General features: G+C 39.0%; 1 protein-coding gene across 3 annotated transcripts in view; it reads right to left on the bottom strand.

Annotated features, from left to right (window-relative positions):
• Positions 1-485: 485 nt before the first annotated feature.
• Positions 486-19572, bottom strand: part of sipa1l1 (signal-induced proliferation-associated 1 like 1) — a 73048-nt gene continuing 53961 nt past the window's right edge. For 2 of the 3 annotated variants that reach the window (XM_044105763.1, XM_044105764.1), the window contains 15 exons: positions 18520-18618; positions 17712-17887; positions 16781-17068; positions 16022-16171; positions 15476-15606; positions 12652-12749; positions 11978-12465; positions 8801-8986; positions 8279-8444; positions 7961-8195; positions 6961-7131; positions 6743-6854; positions 6565-6643; positions 4697-4809; positions 486-830 (listed from right to left, as the gene is read on the bottom strand). In XM_044105763.1, the coding sequence (XP_043961698.1) occupies positions 650-830; positions 4697-4809; positions 6565-6643; positions 6743-6854; positions 6961-7131; positions 7961-8195; positions 8279-8444; positions 8801-8986; positions 11978-12465; positions 12652-12749; positions 15476-15606; positions 16022-16171; positions 16781-17068; positions 17712-17887; positions 18520-18618 (2673 nt within the window). In that variant the 3' untranslated portion in view covers positions 486-649. The remainder of the gene's footprint in view (positions 831-4696; positions 4810-6564; positions 6644-6742; positions 6855-6960; positions 7132-7960; positions 8196-8278; positions 8445-8800; positions 8987-11977; positions 12466-12651; positions 12750-15475; positions 15607-16021; positions 16172-16780; positions 17069-17711; positions 17888-18519; positions 18619-19572) is intronic. The other variant, XM_044105765.1, reaches the window with a different exon arrangement.

The following is a 19572-nucleotide window of genomic DNA, read 5'->3' as shown; positions in this document are numbered from 1 at the left end:
TAGAGTGACTGTGTTACCTTTAGTTGTTCAGTTATTTAGGCGTACCAGTAATCATGGACAATGTAGCGATTAAAACTTGTTAAAGGTGCCAGTTTTTTATGATTGCTTTTCTGCTTCCATGTGAAAATGAGAAGCCTTTTACAAACTGAGGATAACAGATCTTTTTTTTTTTTTGGATGATGTTAGTTCCTTCCCTCCCTTTAAGCAGAGGCTGCCGCATGCTGAGAGAAGAAGAAAATGCAGGTGGAGTGATTTTGTTCCTGGCAGTGGGAGCAGTTAAAATCCAATCAGATGAATCAGTGAGAAGAACAGTGGGAGCCTGAGGCCTCCGCGGGTCAGATTCAACTTCTCTCTCTGTAGTTACTCACTGCAAGGTGCAATCAGACAAGACCAGAGCAGGAGACAGAAAAGACAGGCCCATGCCCCTCTGACTGAACGTGAGCTGCTCTCACTGTATGAGGAGCACAAATAACAGCACACCAAGCTGATAGAGCATCTATTTATTTCAGAAACTTTAATACTGTGATCACTGCAAATGTCTTGGTCATACTTTTTTCTTTTTCTTTTTTTTTTTTTTACATCTTACAAAGACAATGAATCTGGGATGTAAACAGTATTGTTCAATCTTGTAAAACTTCTGGTCCTCTCTTCATGCTGTGTGCTTTATTTTCGGAGTTTGTTCCTGGAAGAGGAGCGAACGCAGCGCGTCACGACAGCAGCGCAGCCTGCGGATCCTCCCTCTCCTGCTGGAGTCGCCGACCTCGCAAGCTGTGCGTGACGAGCATCCCGACGAAACGTGCAACATCCCGTCTGTTCTTTCCTTTCTCCACCTGGTCAGTGGCGCATAAAAGAAAAGTAGGGCTCCTGTTTTATGAGGGGGAATAAAATTAAGCATCCTCCTTTGTTGAACGGCAGCCGCACGAAAACATCAGGACAAAAAAAAACTGCACTGGAATGTAAATTAACCCTCATCATATCCAAAACGCGTGAACACTGTGCAAAGGATCTCCAAAACAAAATGAACCTTCTAAACATCTTTACATTCACATTTCAAATATCCGTCCTGTTGAGCAAAACAAAACAGAGAATTTATGAGTAAACTGTAACCTAATACAACATTTACAGATTAAAAAAAGAAACTTTACTAGTTTACAGAAAGAGTTTTTGTATAAGATACACTTTGCACGATATATTTTGTCATTCTTCAATGCAGAAAGAAAAACCACAGTTCTTCCCATGTACAGAAACTTAGTTACTTAACATTTGTTTGAATTCAACAGAAAACAAGTCTTAGTGGATCAACAACATCTTCTGGGCTGATTTCTACAGATGCTTGTAAAACTATTAAAATCAGATGAAACTGTAACTATCTACTGGTGTACCTGTTAAAGACGAACTAGAGATTCTTAAAACAGAACCGAGACTCCTGCAGAGAGAGTCCACTCTGCTGGCTTCTCTCTGCAAAACAGAGCTGAACAAATATTTTGCCTATAATAATAAACCATTGCAATTTTTTCAGCTCGTTTCACTCTACATTCACGTTTCTGGAAATTTGTGGTGAACACAGCAGGGTGCGTTCACCTCAACAATTATAAATCTGAATGCACTCAGAATTTATAAGAACGGGGGATAATAACTAACTCTATTTGAGAGAGTAAAGTGTTTCAGAACACACCTGCATGGAAAAAACAGCAAGCAGCTCTTAAAAGTAAACACACCTGCTAAAATGTCAGATTCTTGTGATGCATTTCATAACTCCTTAAGAGAAAGAAATTATTTTTTTTAAAACTGCTAAGGCCTTGTTGCGTAAGTGTGCAAACAATTGGACTAATAATTTGTTGAACTATATAGTTTCAGCATTCAGTCTTCTTGAGGTCACCCCTGTCATCAATCACAGAGACTCAGACGAAACCTCAAACACTTTCTTGAAAGGCTGCAATAGATTTAACACGGTGGAGATAAAAGTGGCAAAATTTACCTACTGGCAGGATACAAAATTTACATAGAAAATGCAAAGGTTGGTCGATTTTTTTCCCCCTTATTATAGTTTTACAATAAACTACACTTTTATGAAACCTGCATATCATTGGAAGCCCTTTTTGATCTAAAACATCAAAAAGGGCTTCCAACTGTTGCCTTGCATGATCAATTGTTTTCTATTTTGTTGGGCAAATTCCTTAACATTTTTGACTTGAGGTCAGGGGTCGTACATATACTTAAAAGGGCCACATGTGGCCCACAGACCACACTTTGGACACCCCTAATCTAACGGATCTAAGTGTACAAAGTTATTGGTCGGGAGATTAAAAAGACAAGATGCTGGTCATGTTCTCCATGTGACAAAGAATCTCCTGTTTTCCTTATACGTCTAAACTAAAAAGCAGGATTACAAGATATAAACAACTTTTTAGGAAACGTTCAACAATAGCAGAGAGTCACAGCATCACCTTAGTCCCAGAATGTGAACAGGACATTTTGTTACTCTTTGGAGAACTTTTGTAATGATGATCCTGCTAAAAAGACAGAATGCTGAAATTCAGTTTCAACAATTTATTAGTATATGGCAATTCTCACTAATGCAACCATGGCATGGCAGCCATCCTAATCATTTTGTTTTTTAGTTGAATTACATGGAAGGGATACTTTTGGAAATGATCGCCGTCACACAAAAATTATCCATTTTAACAAGGGTGAGTAAACTTTTGAGTTCTCTCTTTATTAACTGGCTTTGTGGCTTCTAAACTTTGCTTTTCAAGGTCCTTTAGTTCAAATTTTCCCACAAATAAAAGGCACACATATCCAAACACTCTTGTGTGAAGACTCGCCGTCTCACGTTACTGACCCGTCTGATTGCTTTCAGTCACCAGACACATTTAACGCCCCACAACAGCAAACTACAAAAAGTGTGAAGGTGGTTTAAAACAAAACAAAAAGTGTATTACTGTATCCAGATGAAGATCAAGAGGCTTTCCCTTCTTTATCTGCTCCCCGGTGCTGTTTCAAAGGCACATCCCTGCTCTGCCTGGTAGTAAATGACCACAAAGTAGTGAGTGTGGGTTGTAGGCACGGCTGGGTAAGACTTATGGACATTCTCACTATGGCAACACATTTCAAATCCTTAAAAGTTATATACTTCTTCAACATGTGCAAATTTACTTCCCGACAATATTTTGTCCCCTTAAACCTGAGGAAAACTGTAGATGTAATGCACAAATAAACCTCCACGCACACAAACATCCACACTAAGTCTGCTCCTTTTTTTTGTTTGTTTGTTGTTTTTTTTATATATAAAAATCCACCTCTGATTGTCTCTAAATGCTGGCTGCTTATTCTTCTCATTCTCATTCCTGTTCTAAGAGTTTATGGGGCCTTGAATCAAAGAACATTTGGAAAAAAATAAAATAAAATACAAGCAATAAGCAGCACATTTACAAATCATGACATTTTTCACTGGTCACCACTAGAGGGCACTGTAAGCAACACAACAGCAGGCTTGAGCACCACAAAACACAACATAATACAGAATAAAAAGCATATAGTCAGGCTTTGGGTAGAATTAGGAAAGAAAGCCATTTAAATAATATAACTATTGACCATTAGTCTTGAAGAACTAAACACTGTTGTCAGTTGTACTGTATGAATAGAACAACTCATTTATGGCAATTATAATACAAGGAAATAAATTAACCTGGGATTAAAAAGACTCCAACCGTTCCAGTTCGTAACTGTCTGTTATTTATAATCCGCCGGCTCTCTATTTTCAGGCAGTGGGAGGATGAGTCCGTATTTTCCCGTTTCTCAGAGGAAAATGATGAAGGCTCTTTTTGCAGCTGAGATTTGAATTCTTGCAAATATGCCCTTTTCCATATCAGGTGTTCTGTTTATACAGCTTCTTTTCAAATAACTCCAGGAGTCCGGACCTCTTCCTATTGCTTTTAAGACACGTAGAGCTGAGATGGACCAATTAACACAGGATCAGTCTTGGTCTATGGCACTGCTTGCCAATGGCTTTTAATACACTCCTCTTTCAGGTGTGGGTGTATACAAAAAAGATCTGAACGAAGGAGGAGTAACATGGAAAATAAACATGTCTGAAGCTGGACGTCCAGTGATTTTAGACGCTAAAAATATTTAAAATGTAATCCTTTAACGTGAGATAAAAACCTCTTTCTTCTCTGTTGTGGCTTCAGATCTATAATGTGTGTATTTGTTTGCTGCAGCAGCAGACCTGTTACGTACATACTTGCGTGGCGTTTCAGTGGGGTTTTTTTAAGACGGGGTGTCTGAGGCGTCTTCGATTTGGTGCAAACAGTGTTTTCTTTGTCAGAGCAGCTGAGGAATGTTTTAGAAGAAGAGGGAGCAGGAAAATTGGTGAGTAAAAAGGCCAAATGTTAGCAGATTCTCCATTTTGGCCACTGGAGTAAGTGTGAAGGTCAACATCTTGAATCTGTTTGGCCACTGAATGAAAATCGGGGGAGTCAAACAAGTAGAAACGAGTCCCACAAATTTCATCCTCCTGACTTAAACAGAAAGTCATGATTTAGAGGGGATCACAAACCAATTGAAGATTGTAAAAAGGGTCTAGTAAATCCCACTCTGCCTCTTCACAAACAGTGTGTGTGCAGATGAGCGATGTGTGCTTGCGGGGGGTGGGGTTAGATGAGGTCAGTTCATGTCGATAGTGTTGAAGACCCACTCTGTGAACTTCTTGAGCTTGGCAGCTGATGTTTGGGACTCCTCCTGAAGTCTCTGGTTGTCCTCCCAGAGCCTCTTGATCTGAGATTGAAGACGCAACTTCTCCTCCCGCTCCTGCGCAAGGAGAAAATGTCAGAAAGTAAATCTAAAGCAGTTCTTCAGGGAAGAGCAGTAGGGAATCGAGTTTTCTCACCAACATGTACACTGCTATTCATGCAGCCCTCCATTTTTCCTTCTACATTTTGTACGTGGTTTTCAAAACGTTTTACAAACAAAAAGCTGAAAAGTGTGGTGTGCAAATGTATTTTGATTCTGAGTCTTTTGGGGTATATCTGCACCAACTCTGCTCTTCTTAGCCAGTCCTCAAGCTCAGTCAATTTTCAAGTCTTGACAAAAATTCTTACTTGGATTTAAGTCTGTACTTTGATTGGACCATTCCAACACATGAATAAGACTTTATCTTGTACTTCTAGGGTTGTAGTCTTCCTCATATATATATCCTTACAACATGATGCTGCCACTATCATGTTTCCCCATTGCTCAAAGTGAGGCACACAAACAGCATTTTGTATTTAAGGGAACATTTTCAAGTAGCTACATTTCCAGCTTTAGAAAATAAAGTTGACTTCACCGGTACACTTTAAGACAGAGAAGTTTTTTTTTGTGTGTGTGTTTGTGTTTCTATAAACATTTCCTGCCTGCAGACAGTGAGTCACAGCTTGACTGAATAGCTTTGTGGGCCGATTTTTTTCAGTTGACATTTCAAAAAGCCTCCACAAGGTACAACAAAAGTAAATTGCATGGCTGAGGTGGGGTGGACATAAAAACAGAGACTCAGTTCAGCCAAACAAAGACGACTGTGATGCTCGTTCTATTTGCCACAAAAAATGATTTTATTACCCAAGCAGTAATTATCAACTAAACAAGTAATTAAACAATATGTGCTTCAAAATGTCTGCAATATTTTAGGCAAAACAATGACATCTAATTACAAGATTCAAAAGTCTAATAGCAACTAATCCAGTTTAGATTAGTTCTCTCGCACAACATATGAAACTTAAACTTGGACTTATTATCCTACACTATAAATAGATTCTTTAGAAAAATGTTGTCATTTCATAATCTTTTCTTTAGGGGATTTAATACTTTGTGTGGTATCTAAAATAGAACTATTTTCAGAATCATAAATCTTGATTTAAGCAAATCTAGAGGTAAAAAAAGAAAAGGCTGTGAAAAAGTCCCATTTGGATTTTTGTATGACTATGTCCTTTATCTGTGGTTTATGATGTGGTAAATCAATAATGAATCACATAATTTAAAAATAAATGGAATAAAAAACATCTTTTATTTAACAGGATAAAGAATAAAACCAGGAAAAACATTGTTTTTATTTTTCAAGCTCAACTGTCTATTTTAACCCTCATTTATGTAGATTTGAAAAATAAATCAAACTTTATTCTTTTCTAGATTGCTTAGAAATCCTGTTTACAATATTAGGTCCCTAAAAAGCTAAAAATATAGTTTGACAATCCTGTCAGAAAAATCAAGTTTTTAAGTATAAACTGTGAAAACCTGTTTGAAATTCAAAGAAAACATTTTCTTCCATATAAAAAGTAACAATTAGGGAAATTAGCTCATTAAAGCATTTGTCAAAACACAATATTTATTTCTACACAAATAAACTGATGAAATAAAGTTTATTCTGAGGCTGAATACTAATACTAGCTAATTTAGCTTTATATATGCTAATTATTTTTATTCTCCCAGAAATGATCCCCTTCCTACTCCAACTAATGTAAATGATCACCCAAGAGGTACTTCAAATGGTAGAGTCGATGCAGAATGCAGGTCAGAGAAGTTTTATCTCACCTTCTTCAGGTCCTCCTGTAGCATCTTCACCATGGCCTCCAGTTTAGTCACCTTTCTCTCCAGCCCTATGTGACCCTCACTGCAGAAACGCAAAACATCCCAGAAAGTAGGTTTGTAAATCAAAACTCTGCTAAACAGGGGTACATTGTCACATTTTGTAGTGGCTGAAAATAAAAACCTTGATGAGGGTCGTGACAGAGGAGCAGGCTGCAGCTCTATGTGTGGCTGCTGAGGACTGGATGCTCCACTTGTTCGGTGGTTTGCATCTCCAAACACATAACTTCTCTGGACTGGAAGGCGAGAAGGACAAAGGCTCAAGTTATTTTAAATTCTGCATCAACAGAAGTCTGTGTGTTGATTAGCTTTAAGGTGTAGAACAAGTATTTTTTGTTTTACTGTAGTGTGTGTTTCTCTCATTCTCGAAGGTACTGGCCACATCCACCAGGTGAGTCCACTCGAGAGGACTGTCTCTACCTGAAGAGGGGAGGGGCATCAGCTCCTGAGGGAGGGGTCCCCGATGACGCTCCACCAAATCCACCAATGATGTGTCAGATGCCGAAAGATCACCTGTTAATGTGGAAAAGAGCGCAACTCTCACATCATCAAGCACTTCACCTTTTGAATCAAGAGGGGTCAGCATTTTCACATTCATATTTCCCTGGATTTCAAGTTGTTCTTTTTCTTTTTAGATGTTAAACTACTTTAATGTCTTATTACTGTTCATCTGGAAAAGCTTCAGATTAAGAATATTCCCGTTATTAAACAAATCCTTCTGTAAGAGGGACAAAAATGTTGTTACAGAAAGAAAAAGAAATAAAGAAACATGTTATACTATTTTTAAAGAAAATTCAAGCTTTTTAAGCATTTTCAAGGTACGTTTTCAAACTTTTCCAGCACCCCACTTCAGAGATAACAATACAAATGAATTAAAGAAAACCGTTTCAGTTCAGTTTATGGTATTTATTAGTGTTATTGATACCATTTTATAATTGCAATCGACATCCTACAGCAAGGACAATGAAACTAAAATTTAATGTTTTGAAATGTCTCTCTCACACACGCCCTCCACATCTGACCAGTCAGAGAAAAACACAAAAATCACTTTGTTTTGTGGCATTCAGCAAATAATTTTGGTAATTCTACCTAACCTAAAACAAGTGAAATTTGCTCTGATTTACCTTCAGATAGTGAGAAAATGTGTGTACATATCATTTTATTAAGTGCATGAAAATAACATTTTTCCAAATGTAGGCTTTTAATTAAATGTTAGATTGGACTTGATCACAAAACTGTGCAGTTTGAATATCAGTTTCAAGAACGTCATACAGAATTCAAGTATTTTAAAGGATTCTAAACACCTGAACAATCTAAACAAGTGAATCTTTCTCCTTCTTACCATGAAGTTTAACTCCGAGCTTGTAGGAAGGCCGCCTGAGGGGCACCCCGCGAGTTGTGGGAGAGCGAGGAAGAGTGGAGCAGCTGAAGAGGACGTCAGTGGCGAGCGCGGGCTCAGTGACCGAGTCACTCAGCGAGGGGAGCCGCTGACCACGATAGATGCTCTCGTCTGACAGGGTGCGGTGCAGCGAGCGGCGACGGCTGAGCGGCTGGCTTGGCGGCGACTTCTGGCCATGCTGAGTCGGATTGAAGGATGAGAGTGGGGATGAGATAATTTAAATCTTACTTTTGTTCCCTATCCGTTTCTGTCCAAAGTTACCTTTTCCTTGTGCTTTCTTGGTGGTGGTGGAGTGTCATGAGCAGGGTGTCTCTTAGTATCTTCCTCCACAGTAGATTTAGCATGAGTCTGGGGGGAGTGCATGTCTCTAAGTGATGGTCTCGCTGCCGGGGTGGGGGCCACATCTCCACTTTCACCTGGAGATTTCCTGAAAGCATAAAGTAAAATAAGAGAAATCGAAAAACATGACATTCGTTAACAAATTAAAGTTCCTGCTGTACAATCCTCAGCCACAAGGAGGCAATAAAGCAACAGATATGTTATCACTGAATGAATTCTGATGAGACTTGCATGTAATGAGGATAAAAATGCTGTCAAAACGTAAAAAGAATAATAAAGAGGTACAGGAGTAACTCCAGCTAAATATGAAATAAATAAAAAGACAACTATATGGTAATATTTACATTTTTAACAGAACCCTGCTCAAGTTTCGCCAAACTTTACTCTCGGGAAACACTGTTAAAGATTCGCTGTAATGTTTGTTCATTCTCCACTCTTGCTTACTTCCGTGTGTCTCCAAAGTCCACAGAGTTGATGGTGGAGCCAGGCTTCCTCCAGCCAATCAGATACTTGGACTGGGCTCCCTGACGGGGGTAGAAGGTCTTTGGCCCGGGAGAGACTGAAGACTGAGACGAAGGGGAGGTGGCTGAAGACGATGACTCCTCCCTGGGTGAGCTGTGGCCAGAGTGCCTGAGGAGAAATCAAGGAAATGAGATACCAATGATGCACAACAATTTCTATCTTACAATTACCTCAGAAAGGAGAGAACAAGGAGTAAAGATTTTACTCAAAACAAAATCAAATGTTATTAGTAAATAATATTCATTAGTAGCAAGACACCTACAGAAACAGCCTCCATAGGGCTGGATATAAATGTGTCCCACACTTAAAAAAAGTATTAATGAAAGATTATTTTAAACTAAGGTTGGGAGCGATATGGGCTTACATTTTTGTCCCGATATTTTGTGGAGCTGTTGTAAAAGTGACGATACAAAGTATTACTTTTTTAGGTAACTGTATGGCTATGACTGCATGGTACAGCAATCATAACCCCACAAACACAATACAGGTCTTGAAAAGCATACTTCGTTTGGACATCAGTCACATAAAAAAAAAGCTTATCACTAAACTGCACACAGAAACCGCATTAAATCATATTTTCAAATGTTTTGATATTCATTTAATTACCTTTATTGGACAAACAGTGGAGAAAAACAAAAAAATATGAAATATGGATAATACAGACAGTTTCAGTTTTTTTAAGCATTGTTAATTGTAATTTATCCAATAGACGATTGGATGTTTTATCATTTATAAACAATAAATACTCACCCCTATTTTAAACCCAGTATCCCTATTCCTATAAATATTGTGCTGATTTATCACATGTAACCTCTATAACAAGCACAAGTAAATGAGAAGAGGCACATGATGTACTTATTGCTCAAACTTATTAGCAGAAGCCAAATTTATCTTGGCTGCCTCCCTCTCTTACCCTCCATAACTCTGATGGTAAACAACTACAGTGTAACTCTGTCTGGACGATGACATGAACTTCCTCCAGCAGGAAGAGCCGGACACAGGAGCTCGCCTCAGCTTGAGACACGAGCTCAGCTTTGAAAAGTAGGACATGTGTTCCACATTTCTTGAGGCCTAATGTGGAAAGATAAGAGGGAATTAAAATTGCTCTTTATGCTTGGTTTCCGGCAAAAGTCTTGCTGAGAAGGAGGCTGTCTGCTATGTGATCTTTTTGGGTAAAGAAATTTTGGCTTGAGTAATGAGAACAGGAATCGCGCTGCAGTGGTGAGGCAGGCGCTGAGGTTACAAGTTATAAAATAAAAGAGTCAAGTTCAAAAATCAAAGCTGAACTTGGGTAAAGAGGTGAAACTTTAATGTGTGTTTTTTTTTATAAAAGCTAAATATATATGTTTTTTTTTTTTAACTGTATGTCTACAAGTGGCATCTTAAAGTTATTACACAAAATGTTTGCTTTGGCTGCTTGTAAGCAGATAGGAGCCGACTGAGTCCATAAATATTAGAAGTAATAAAAAGCAGTGAAAACAGGAAAAAAAAAGCAGCTACAAAATAGGCCAAGTGAGTTTCTAACTTTAAAACAACACACAGTTTGTGTCTTGCCATCTGCTTTGGATGGTTACCTCGGCCTCCGGGTGGATCATGTGTCTAACAGTTTAACCAGGCCCAAAACGTGTGCAAGAATTATTATTCAAAGTACACAAAAGTCGGGCTGTATTTCAGAAATAGTTCAACCAAACAGTGAATTTCTTTTCTCTCCAACGGTTGTTTTGTTGGTCTAAAATTTACAATCAAGTCCCAAGTCACAGGATTTATTTTCCTACTGCTTCAGTTATTCTATTCTCTTGTTTTGATTCCTTATAAAGTGGAGAAGTCAGCTCAGAACTGCATGAATGGAGATCTCAGGAATGCGGGTCGTCTGCCAAACACGGACAGATTGAGCTAGTTGTGATGACATAAGCCGAGGTTCAGACCAGTTTCATCTGTGTAGGGTAAGGAGGATCGAGATGGATTTCCATGTGGTGTCAAACACCGAAAGACATGATATGGGGAAAAAATTTATTAATATGACAAGATGGTGGAAGTTTTAACACAATGTACGGTTACATCACAAACACAATATATAATATATTATAAAAGCATTCAGACATTTTTCTAATTTTGTCATCTTATGAGTCATAAATCACTTCATTGTTTTTCATTGTGATTTTATGTGACTGATGCAGAGCATCACATAATTATGAAACATAAGAAAAAGAATACTCCATTTGAACAAATATTTACTTTTTCTCGCCGTCTCCTACAGTTTCCTTATACACTGCAGGTTGAATGTCAACACTTCCTTTCAGTTTATAGCAAAACATTTGCTAAATCAGAGCCTCCCAAACTTTTCCATGTCGTATCCTCTATAGCATCAGCATCTGGGCTACAAAATGTCAAGAAAAATCATCTATTTGAATGTTTTGATCACATTTGTTCACTATTCAATAATCATTACATTTGTTTAGCATAAATGCTGCCTCTTGCCTTCTGATAAACAGCAAAGCAGCCTGATAAATTTGACATGTTAATACATTACTTTAACATATATCTTAATGATTGAGACCAAATCACCTTTTATAATTATTAAAAGTATTAGTTTTTTTCACTTTTCTCCTCATCTTTCCTCCAGCTTCTGATTCTTTAGTGCATTTACTCGAAATGCACTAAATGACTGAAGCTTCACCAAATAAAATAGGCTGAAAAAGAAGTTAAATCTGAAAAGTAGCTTTGATCTTTTTCTTTTCAGATTCAAATCTTTTCCATTTCAATTGTTTTTTGTTTCAAAATTTTCTTTGTCCCAATGTAATTTTTTTTTGTTGCCAGTGTCAACATTTCTGATTTCAGATTCAGTTTCTTTTTTTCCCAGTTTCAATTTCTTATTTTCAGTTTCAAAACCTTATGGCCATAATTTAGCTCCATACATGTACAACTTGCAATATGCTCAAGGTAAATTTTGGTGAGCCAGACCTGTGACAAATATATTAGAAAACTACACAGACTGACGTAGGGCGTCCTTTTTCTTTCTAGACTGTCTGACGTTTTGAATTAAAATCAGTTCAGTAATATTCTGACTGATCTGAACCCCCTCATCTTGCCCAAACTGACCTTGAATGTGATCCACCATCTCCCAGGCTGAAAGTGCTGCTGTCTCTAACCAGGAGATGAGTTGGTGGGCTTCGACCCACGGACTCATGGCTCCTTTCTGACGGAAGCCCCGGAGACTCGGCAGCAGCAGGCGACCTCTCCAGCATCCTACGTCCTCCTTCGGTCGGACTGTGCCACGGAGATGAGGAGCGCTCCCTGCTCTCTCTGCTCCCACTGGGGGCCAGCAGAGAGGTGGTGCTGCCATGGTGGGAGTGGGAATGGGAATGATGCGAGGCTCCGTAAGAGCCGGTGTCGATGCCGCTGTCAGCCGAGGCTCCCTGGAGGTAGCCTCCTCCACCCAGGCCGTTGGGTTCAGGCTCGCCCTGGTCGCCACTGGAGCCGCCGCCGGTCCCTAAGTCGTACCATTTGTCGCTATCGCTGTGGCCCCCACTGGATGCAGTGCTGGACAGAGTGTTACTGCTGGAGTGGCCAGAGTACGGGCCATCTGACTGCCAGGGCAAAAACACCCAATAAAAACAGTTAAATTTCCATTAATAGAGAAAACATAAGGTGTTATATAAGCGAGTGACCCATTGATGTTATACAAGTACTAATTTAACTAACTAAGAGTTTGACATTTTACAGAACAAACTGTACTGTCAGGAGACTTTATGAGGAATGCTTCACATCCTGACCTGGCTGCCCTTCTTTGGGGAGAGGTGGATGACTTGTTCCTGCCTCTGGATGCGAGGCGCTCCAGAGTAGCCCTGGCCAGACTTGGAAGCTGGAGCCTCTGCAACAACATCAAACCAAACCAGAGTTGGTGACAAACACGCAGACAGATCCTGCAGCACCGAAAAGCTGCTGATAATTCAACAGATCATTATGCGACAAAACCGCCAGCAAGCACCCAGCACTCTTATTTTCATTTTGCCTTTTCATCGTCTATTAACAAAGTCCCAGATTGGTTGTCATCAAAAGCAATGCACATCAAACAAAAATGCATCCCCTGCTGCTGGCTTTGCTTGCTCTGGGCAAGATGTTCTGCATGAAAGAGTCCAGAAGTAAACCTCGACATAAATGGGACTATTGTGTAATTGTCTATCTGTTACGCAATAAGATACACAGAGCAGGCAGTTAATGAGCACAGCAGCATGAGACACAGGGAGAGCTAGGGGTGGAAGCATAACATCTGTTGGGATGAATCTAAAAACATAGTTTCCATCTCATTTAGAATATTTATTACGCTGTACAGTTGCACTGCAGCCCACGGGCTCTCTGCACTAATTAGAGCTGGGTGTAAGCCGGATTGTTAGAGTTCCTGTGGATTTATATCTAGTGCACTGTAAATCACGACTGCTTTAAACTTGCTTTAGATAAGCCAAACTAATCACTTTAGTATTTAAAACTTGTCAATAAATAAAAATGCTCTTCTTGATGAATTATTTAAACAAGATAAGAAGTATGTTTACAGCGTCCCTTGAACCGTTTCATATTTCTTTACCCGCAAACGCATGATGGGGTGGATATCTTTCCAACAGTGCTGCCATACTTCCTCATTTCACCTGGTAATCTTTTTTTAGGGATGTTTGTTTGTGTAAATAAGCTGAGCTCTGAATTTTTTGGCCTATGTAGGAGAGGGATTTGAATTATGCTAAGGCAATATAATTTACATTCTTAATTGTCATTTCAGACATTGCTAAAGCAAAGCATAATACAACAAATATATTTGTTATATTGCCCAGCCCAACAGGCAGAAACATACCCCAAAAGACCAAATGGCTTTACAAGGAGTTCTCTCATGTACGCCACACTTTTCAGATTTTTAGCTAACTTGAAAAACATTATCCTTTTCCTTCCCCTTTACAATTATGCATTAATTTAAGTTGATTTATCATTAAAATTACACAAAAATTCCCTGAAATGTAAGGTTGTAGCAAGACAAAATGTTGAAATGAGCAGTGCACTTTATGTGACTTCTGATATTTCTGGACAGAGCCTGGCCACATCATTCTTGCTGAAAGCTAGAGGGTCAGGAGTTAAAAATGGGAGGAAAAGGAAAAGACAGAACTCTAAACCACACCGCAACAGAGAGGGCTTTTTGAAGGCTGGAATCTTGGCTGACTAAAGCTCAGCTGCCCCAGTACAGATCGTTCCTCCCTAACCAATCATGACATAAATGCTATAAACAACCACAAAATGAAAGACTGAGGCCTTCAACTGTGATTGTGGTGGTCAGCAACAGGTTGAGGACATGGCTGAAACTAAATTGGTCAAAAATCAAAAGCTACATTCTGCTTGGAATCAGAAGAGAAAGGCAGGCTGCATAAACACAGCTAGAATATAAAGAGAAACCTTTTTAAAAAATGGATGGGGGAATTCTTGCAACAGAGAATTAAAGGACAAATGAGAGGAAAACGAGAAGCAACGGAAAATGAGGGACAGACAGGAAGCAGGGAGGGAAGGAAAGGCGCACAATGATGGTGTGTTGACGAGAAAGATAGACGTGTCTTCCGCTTCTCCTTCGCTTCTCCTTGAATAAGCCTCAGAATAGAAAGGAGTGCATGAGACGAAAATCCATTCACTCTTACAACTGAACAACAAAAAGAAAATCTCATGTTTTCCAGCTGATTTTATTATACATCCACCTTTTTTTGTTTGCAGAGACATTAAGACGTCTGTAAAGGCTTTATTATTCACAACTTGCAGGGGAATGGGAGGAGGAATGAGAAGGGCGATGGGAGGGTTAAGAAAGGCTGCTGACGGAGTTACAGCTTATGTAATCACTATTCACATACTCCTCACAGTACCTGTCAGTTCAAAAGGTTTTAAAGCACAGATAAATATGGAGGATTTCTTTCGTGTGCCATCTCCTCCTCCATTGCATATATCAACTGCACCCACTCTTTGCATGTTTAAAATTACCATTTGCATACATTTGCATTCAGACACATATAATAGCAAACAGAACTGGAGGGGAACTCTGCACATCTGAGCTAGTTTTCAATAACATGAATTATTGAATATGGGGTTTCTGCAGGTTTCACCAACACAAAGTTAAGACTTTTTAAGACCATTTAAAGACCATTAGCAAACAGAATTGTACAAAAGCAAAAAGCATATTTTAAATAATTGTGTTTTTGGTCTTTTTAAGCACAGAATGAATGTAGCATTGTACAAGTTGGCAATGTAAGACAATGGCAAATGTCATCCAGCCAACAGTCGATAAATACGCACTTTGCCATAGCTAACAAGCTAGCTAGAGTAAATTAGCACCTAGTTAGCAGTATCTGCAATCACCTTCTGTCACAGAACGCAATGATTATGTTTATGGGTGATTCAAACATTTGCCTGACAGAAAAGTCCCACAAGATGCACCACAAAGTTTAAGACCTGTAATTGACGTATTTAAGGTCAAATTGCATTTTTAAAATAAACTTAAAGCATTTTAAGGCTTTAATTTTAGATACATAAATTTAAGTACTTCTAAGGATGCATGAACACTCTGGAATACTTCACCTGTTGACCCTCGTTCACCTCCGCCTTCCTCCATTCTCGACCAGTTGGTGGTGGATTTCCCGCTCGGTCCGCCCTCTCCAGCCGCCTCTCGTCTATCTGACGACATAGGTGAATGTCGGCTGCTCACAAACCTGTCAAAACAGAAAATCACACAAAATCTGAGCCAATACTTTTTAAACTTGTTACAAGTGATTAAAGATGCAGAGCAAGAAAAGAGAGGAAGATATAATAAAAACTTGCCTCAGGGCTTTAGTGGGTGGAAGTAAAGTGAGAGCGCCTTACTTTGAAATATTACAACTGTCTGACAAATATACCGTATTTTCAATGTAATTTACTTCTGTGGGCTGAAATGCCAAAGTCTATATATTCAATGTCCTCTAAATATGAAAAGTGATGATTGCACCATTGCTTTATTGTCACTAAAATAAACATAGGATGAATAATCAGGACAAAGTGAGTGCCTCAGGGCAAGTTATAAGTTTACAGGATACAAATGTTGAGTTTAGGTATGACACATTTGACAAACAATTCCTGTGTCCTTCTTACTGCTCAGGCATGGACTTCTGCCTCCAGTGCGCAGAGCTTCCGGAGGCCTCACTGGAACAAGACAGGTTGCTGGGAGAGCTGCGGTTGTGAGGCGAACGACCCAACGCTAGAGAGGAGGCCAGGCTGTAGCTCTCACTGCCAGGAGACATCCTGCAACACAAACAAATGCAGAGATACACTTTGGAAACGTGTTCACTGGAAAGTGAGAAACAACAGCAGTGAATGGAAAAACGAAAAAATATGCCAGAGAAAATACAGTAGATGCTACCTCCAGTCGTCGACTAATTTAGCAATTAATTGATCATTAACTGGAGTATACAAATGCTAAAAAAGGTCATTTGCTGAAAGACGTACACACTCATATCAGTAGTTAAGCCAAAACTGTACAAAAATATATACAGTTTCTAGTTTAAAAAAGTTTTCCTATAATTATGTTCTACCCAGGACTCCCCCGGTGGAAGAACTGTAGCTTCACCTGGTTAAAATTAAAAAAATAAATAAAATAAATAAATAAATATCTCCTATTAAGCACATTGTTTTCTCCAATTATTAATAGGTTCGATCAGAAAGGATGTATGTTTGTTACAAATGATCAAGCGTACACTAAAGGAAGAACATTTATTTAAAAAGAAATTATTTGTTCATTTGCATCTTTTACTGTATCAAATATTCCATACTTTCCAGAAAGAAAAAAAAACATTTCAAACCCTCTCTGGCTATTTATATATTTCTATCAATACATATTTAAACAGCTCTGACCTCTTGGAGTCCAGAGGTCGCCCGTCGCTGCTAACGCTGCGTGGAATGGCGGCGCCTCTCTCCAGCCTCTCGGCAGACAGGGTCTTCCCCACCGAGCTGCCCAGGCTGATGGCTCGGTTGGGGGTGTGGGGCTGCGGTGAAGCGGTCAGGGACTGCTGAGGGCTGCTGGACGTCCTCTGCCACTTGTTGTTGTTGCTGCGGAATGGGAACTTGTACTCAAAGGAGCCGCTGTCTGTGCTGCTGCCTTTGTATTCAGACACAGGGACTCGGTAGAGCTCGGAGCAGCCCCTGCAAAGACGGGGACAAACGGGTTAAGATAAAACGTTCCTCGTCGTTCACGTGGCTTCGGGATTTGGGAATATTGAATGACACAAATAAAGGTCACATTTGTTCTACTGCCTCAAAGCCTCAGCTTTTACAGTTTGCACATTAAAGTGATTCGAGTCCCGATGCACTCATGAGCTGCATCTGTAAAAGTAGATTGATTTTATTCGCCTGTAAAAAGTTCAGACATTAAGTTAAACCATGTGGAAACCATTCTGAAGCTAATTTAAATTAGGGTTGAAAAGTATTTGTTTTTGTCCAGTCAGATTTCAATTATTCCGCCTGTAAGGAACACCTTCTACTCTGAAACTTAACACATCCACATCCAAATCCAATTTTATTTGTATAGCACATTTCAGCAGCAAGGTATTTCAAAGTGATTTACATCATATCAGACACAAAAACACAATGCAACATAGAATCAACAATCAAAACACAACATTAAGTCAGGTTCCGTCAATAAATTTGCAATTGATTACGTTTCAGATACAACTCTAAACAATGTTTAGTATTGATGCCAAATACTAAACATACAGCCTCAAAACAACTATTCACAGAATATCTGGTGTCAAAGTGAGTTTGTTTACATTTATTCACTTCCACTTACCTGCGTGGAGTGGCGTCATCATGTGGTGGGATGATGACAACACGCACCGTCATTGAATTTCTGAGGAGGTCAATCATCTGCTCATGGGTCAGAGTCGCAACAGCGACTTTGCAGATTTCGACCAATCGGCTGCCCTGACGGAGTCCCGCCTGCCAAGCATATCCGTACGGCTCCACCTGTGAACAAACAAAGCCTCATTGAAGCTTCGACGTATTTCTAAGGTTTGGTTACTCTAACTTTAGAGTCTCTAATCAAAAAAAAAATAAAAAATCACATAAACAGATACAATTCAAATATTGTGATTGGCTTTTATTGTCTGTTTAAACTGAAAAAGATTTTTAAAAAGCCTAAATCATTGTATTCGTAAAAATCCAGGGATTATCCAACTGTCTGAGTATTAATCACTGTTTACAATAAAAGAGAGACTATTGACTACTGCAGAGTCATATCCAGACAGCCAAATTATAAGTACCGGTAAGTTGCATCAAAAACAGAGTTAAACATGCGCTGATGAAATTTTGTTTAAATTTAGTCCATTATTTTACTGCATATGCTTATGATAGATATTTTTAGCCTATGTAAAATATTCAACAGGGTATCTTTAATAACCCGGTTCCAACTTACACTTTCCTTAGGAAAAGCAGGTAACAGATTTTTGTGTCAAACTGCTTCCTATGGCGCTAAACACTTTGATTTGCTGTCTCATATTGGTAGCAATATGAAAAAAAAGTTACTTAAACTTAAGTAAAACACCTAAATCATGACCAAAAGTGCAAAATAAAACATTTATGTTGTTATGAAACAATACCTCTGCCACAATGCCTTCGTAGTTGACGTGGAAGCCAAGCTGCCCCAGACCGTTTCGCCGAAGAGTCATCTCAGATGTCTCACAACCCTTAGTTAGAAACTGGACAGATTGAGGACAGAGAATTAGAAACATCAAGTGATCACAGGTCAAGATGTCCTTTTCCAAGTTGAATTAATATCCGTTTAGGAAAGCTGGAAGGACAGCCTCTGTTTGTAACTGAGTTTATTTCTGTGTCTCTGGAAACATGGTTCTACTGAAGCTGAAATATTTTAGCGGATAGAGGTGAGGCCCAAGAGAATTTAGGGCACAAAGTATGCAGCTACATCACACATACAGGTTTCTGAATTGATTTGCACTCAACAAATGACACCCAAGACGGAAAGTTTTCTTTGTTTTGGTGAAATCCGAGTCTGCGTGGAGACAAAGACGAGTTACAAGAGAGAAACTCCCTTGAACTTTTGTTTTATCCTGTGACTCCCATTGTTCAGGCGAGGATAGAAGAGGGCTGAGAAGAAACTATGCTTCATCTGAAGGGCTGAAAATGGGAACACTTGGAAAAAAACAAACTCCACTGATGAGTTAGCTCACAGTGGAGCCAACTCATCTGGACCTGTGAAAGCAAGTCTAATTTAAAAATAACTCCTTATGGTTACTCACTACTTGTATCCTATTACTTCTCTTCTAATGATGCATCTTTGGGCTTAGAGGCACCTCTGCATCTTTCTGTCTCACCAAAGAAGCTAAGCTTCACTGAAAAGTGCCTAATATAAAAAATTACTGCAGTCGAACATTTCTGTGTTAATAAGGGCAATGAAGAGTATTATAAAAAAAAGTGAAAAATATAAAAGGCATGAGGTAGAAAAAAATAGAAAAATAATTAAAGTTTGATCACTTCCTCTTTTTAATCAAAAACCAATTGCATACAAAGCAATATTTTATAATGGATAATTGGACTTTTATGGAAATGTATTGGTATGCAAGAGTACAAAAATACACAGAATTTCTGCGTAATTCAAGTTACATAAATACATCATGAGAAAAAAAAAATTCACA

The sequence above is a fragment of the Gambusia affinis genome, linkage group LG22 (assembly GCF_019740435.1).
Source record: "Gambusia affinis linkage group LG22, SWU_Gaff_1.0, whole genome shotgun sequence".
Lineage (NCBI taxonomy): Eukaryota > Metazoa > Chordata > Actinopteri > Cyprinodontiformes > Poeciliidae > Gambusia > Gambusia affinis.
This window is presented reverse-complemented; position numbering and strand designations above follow the sequence as displayed.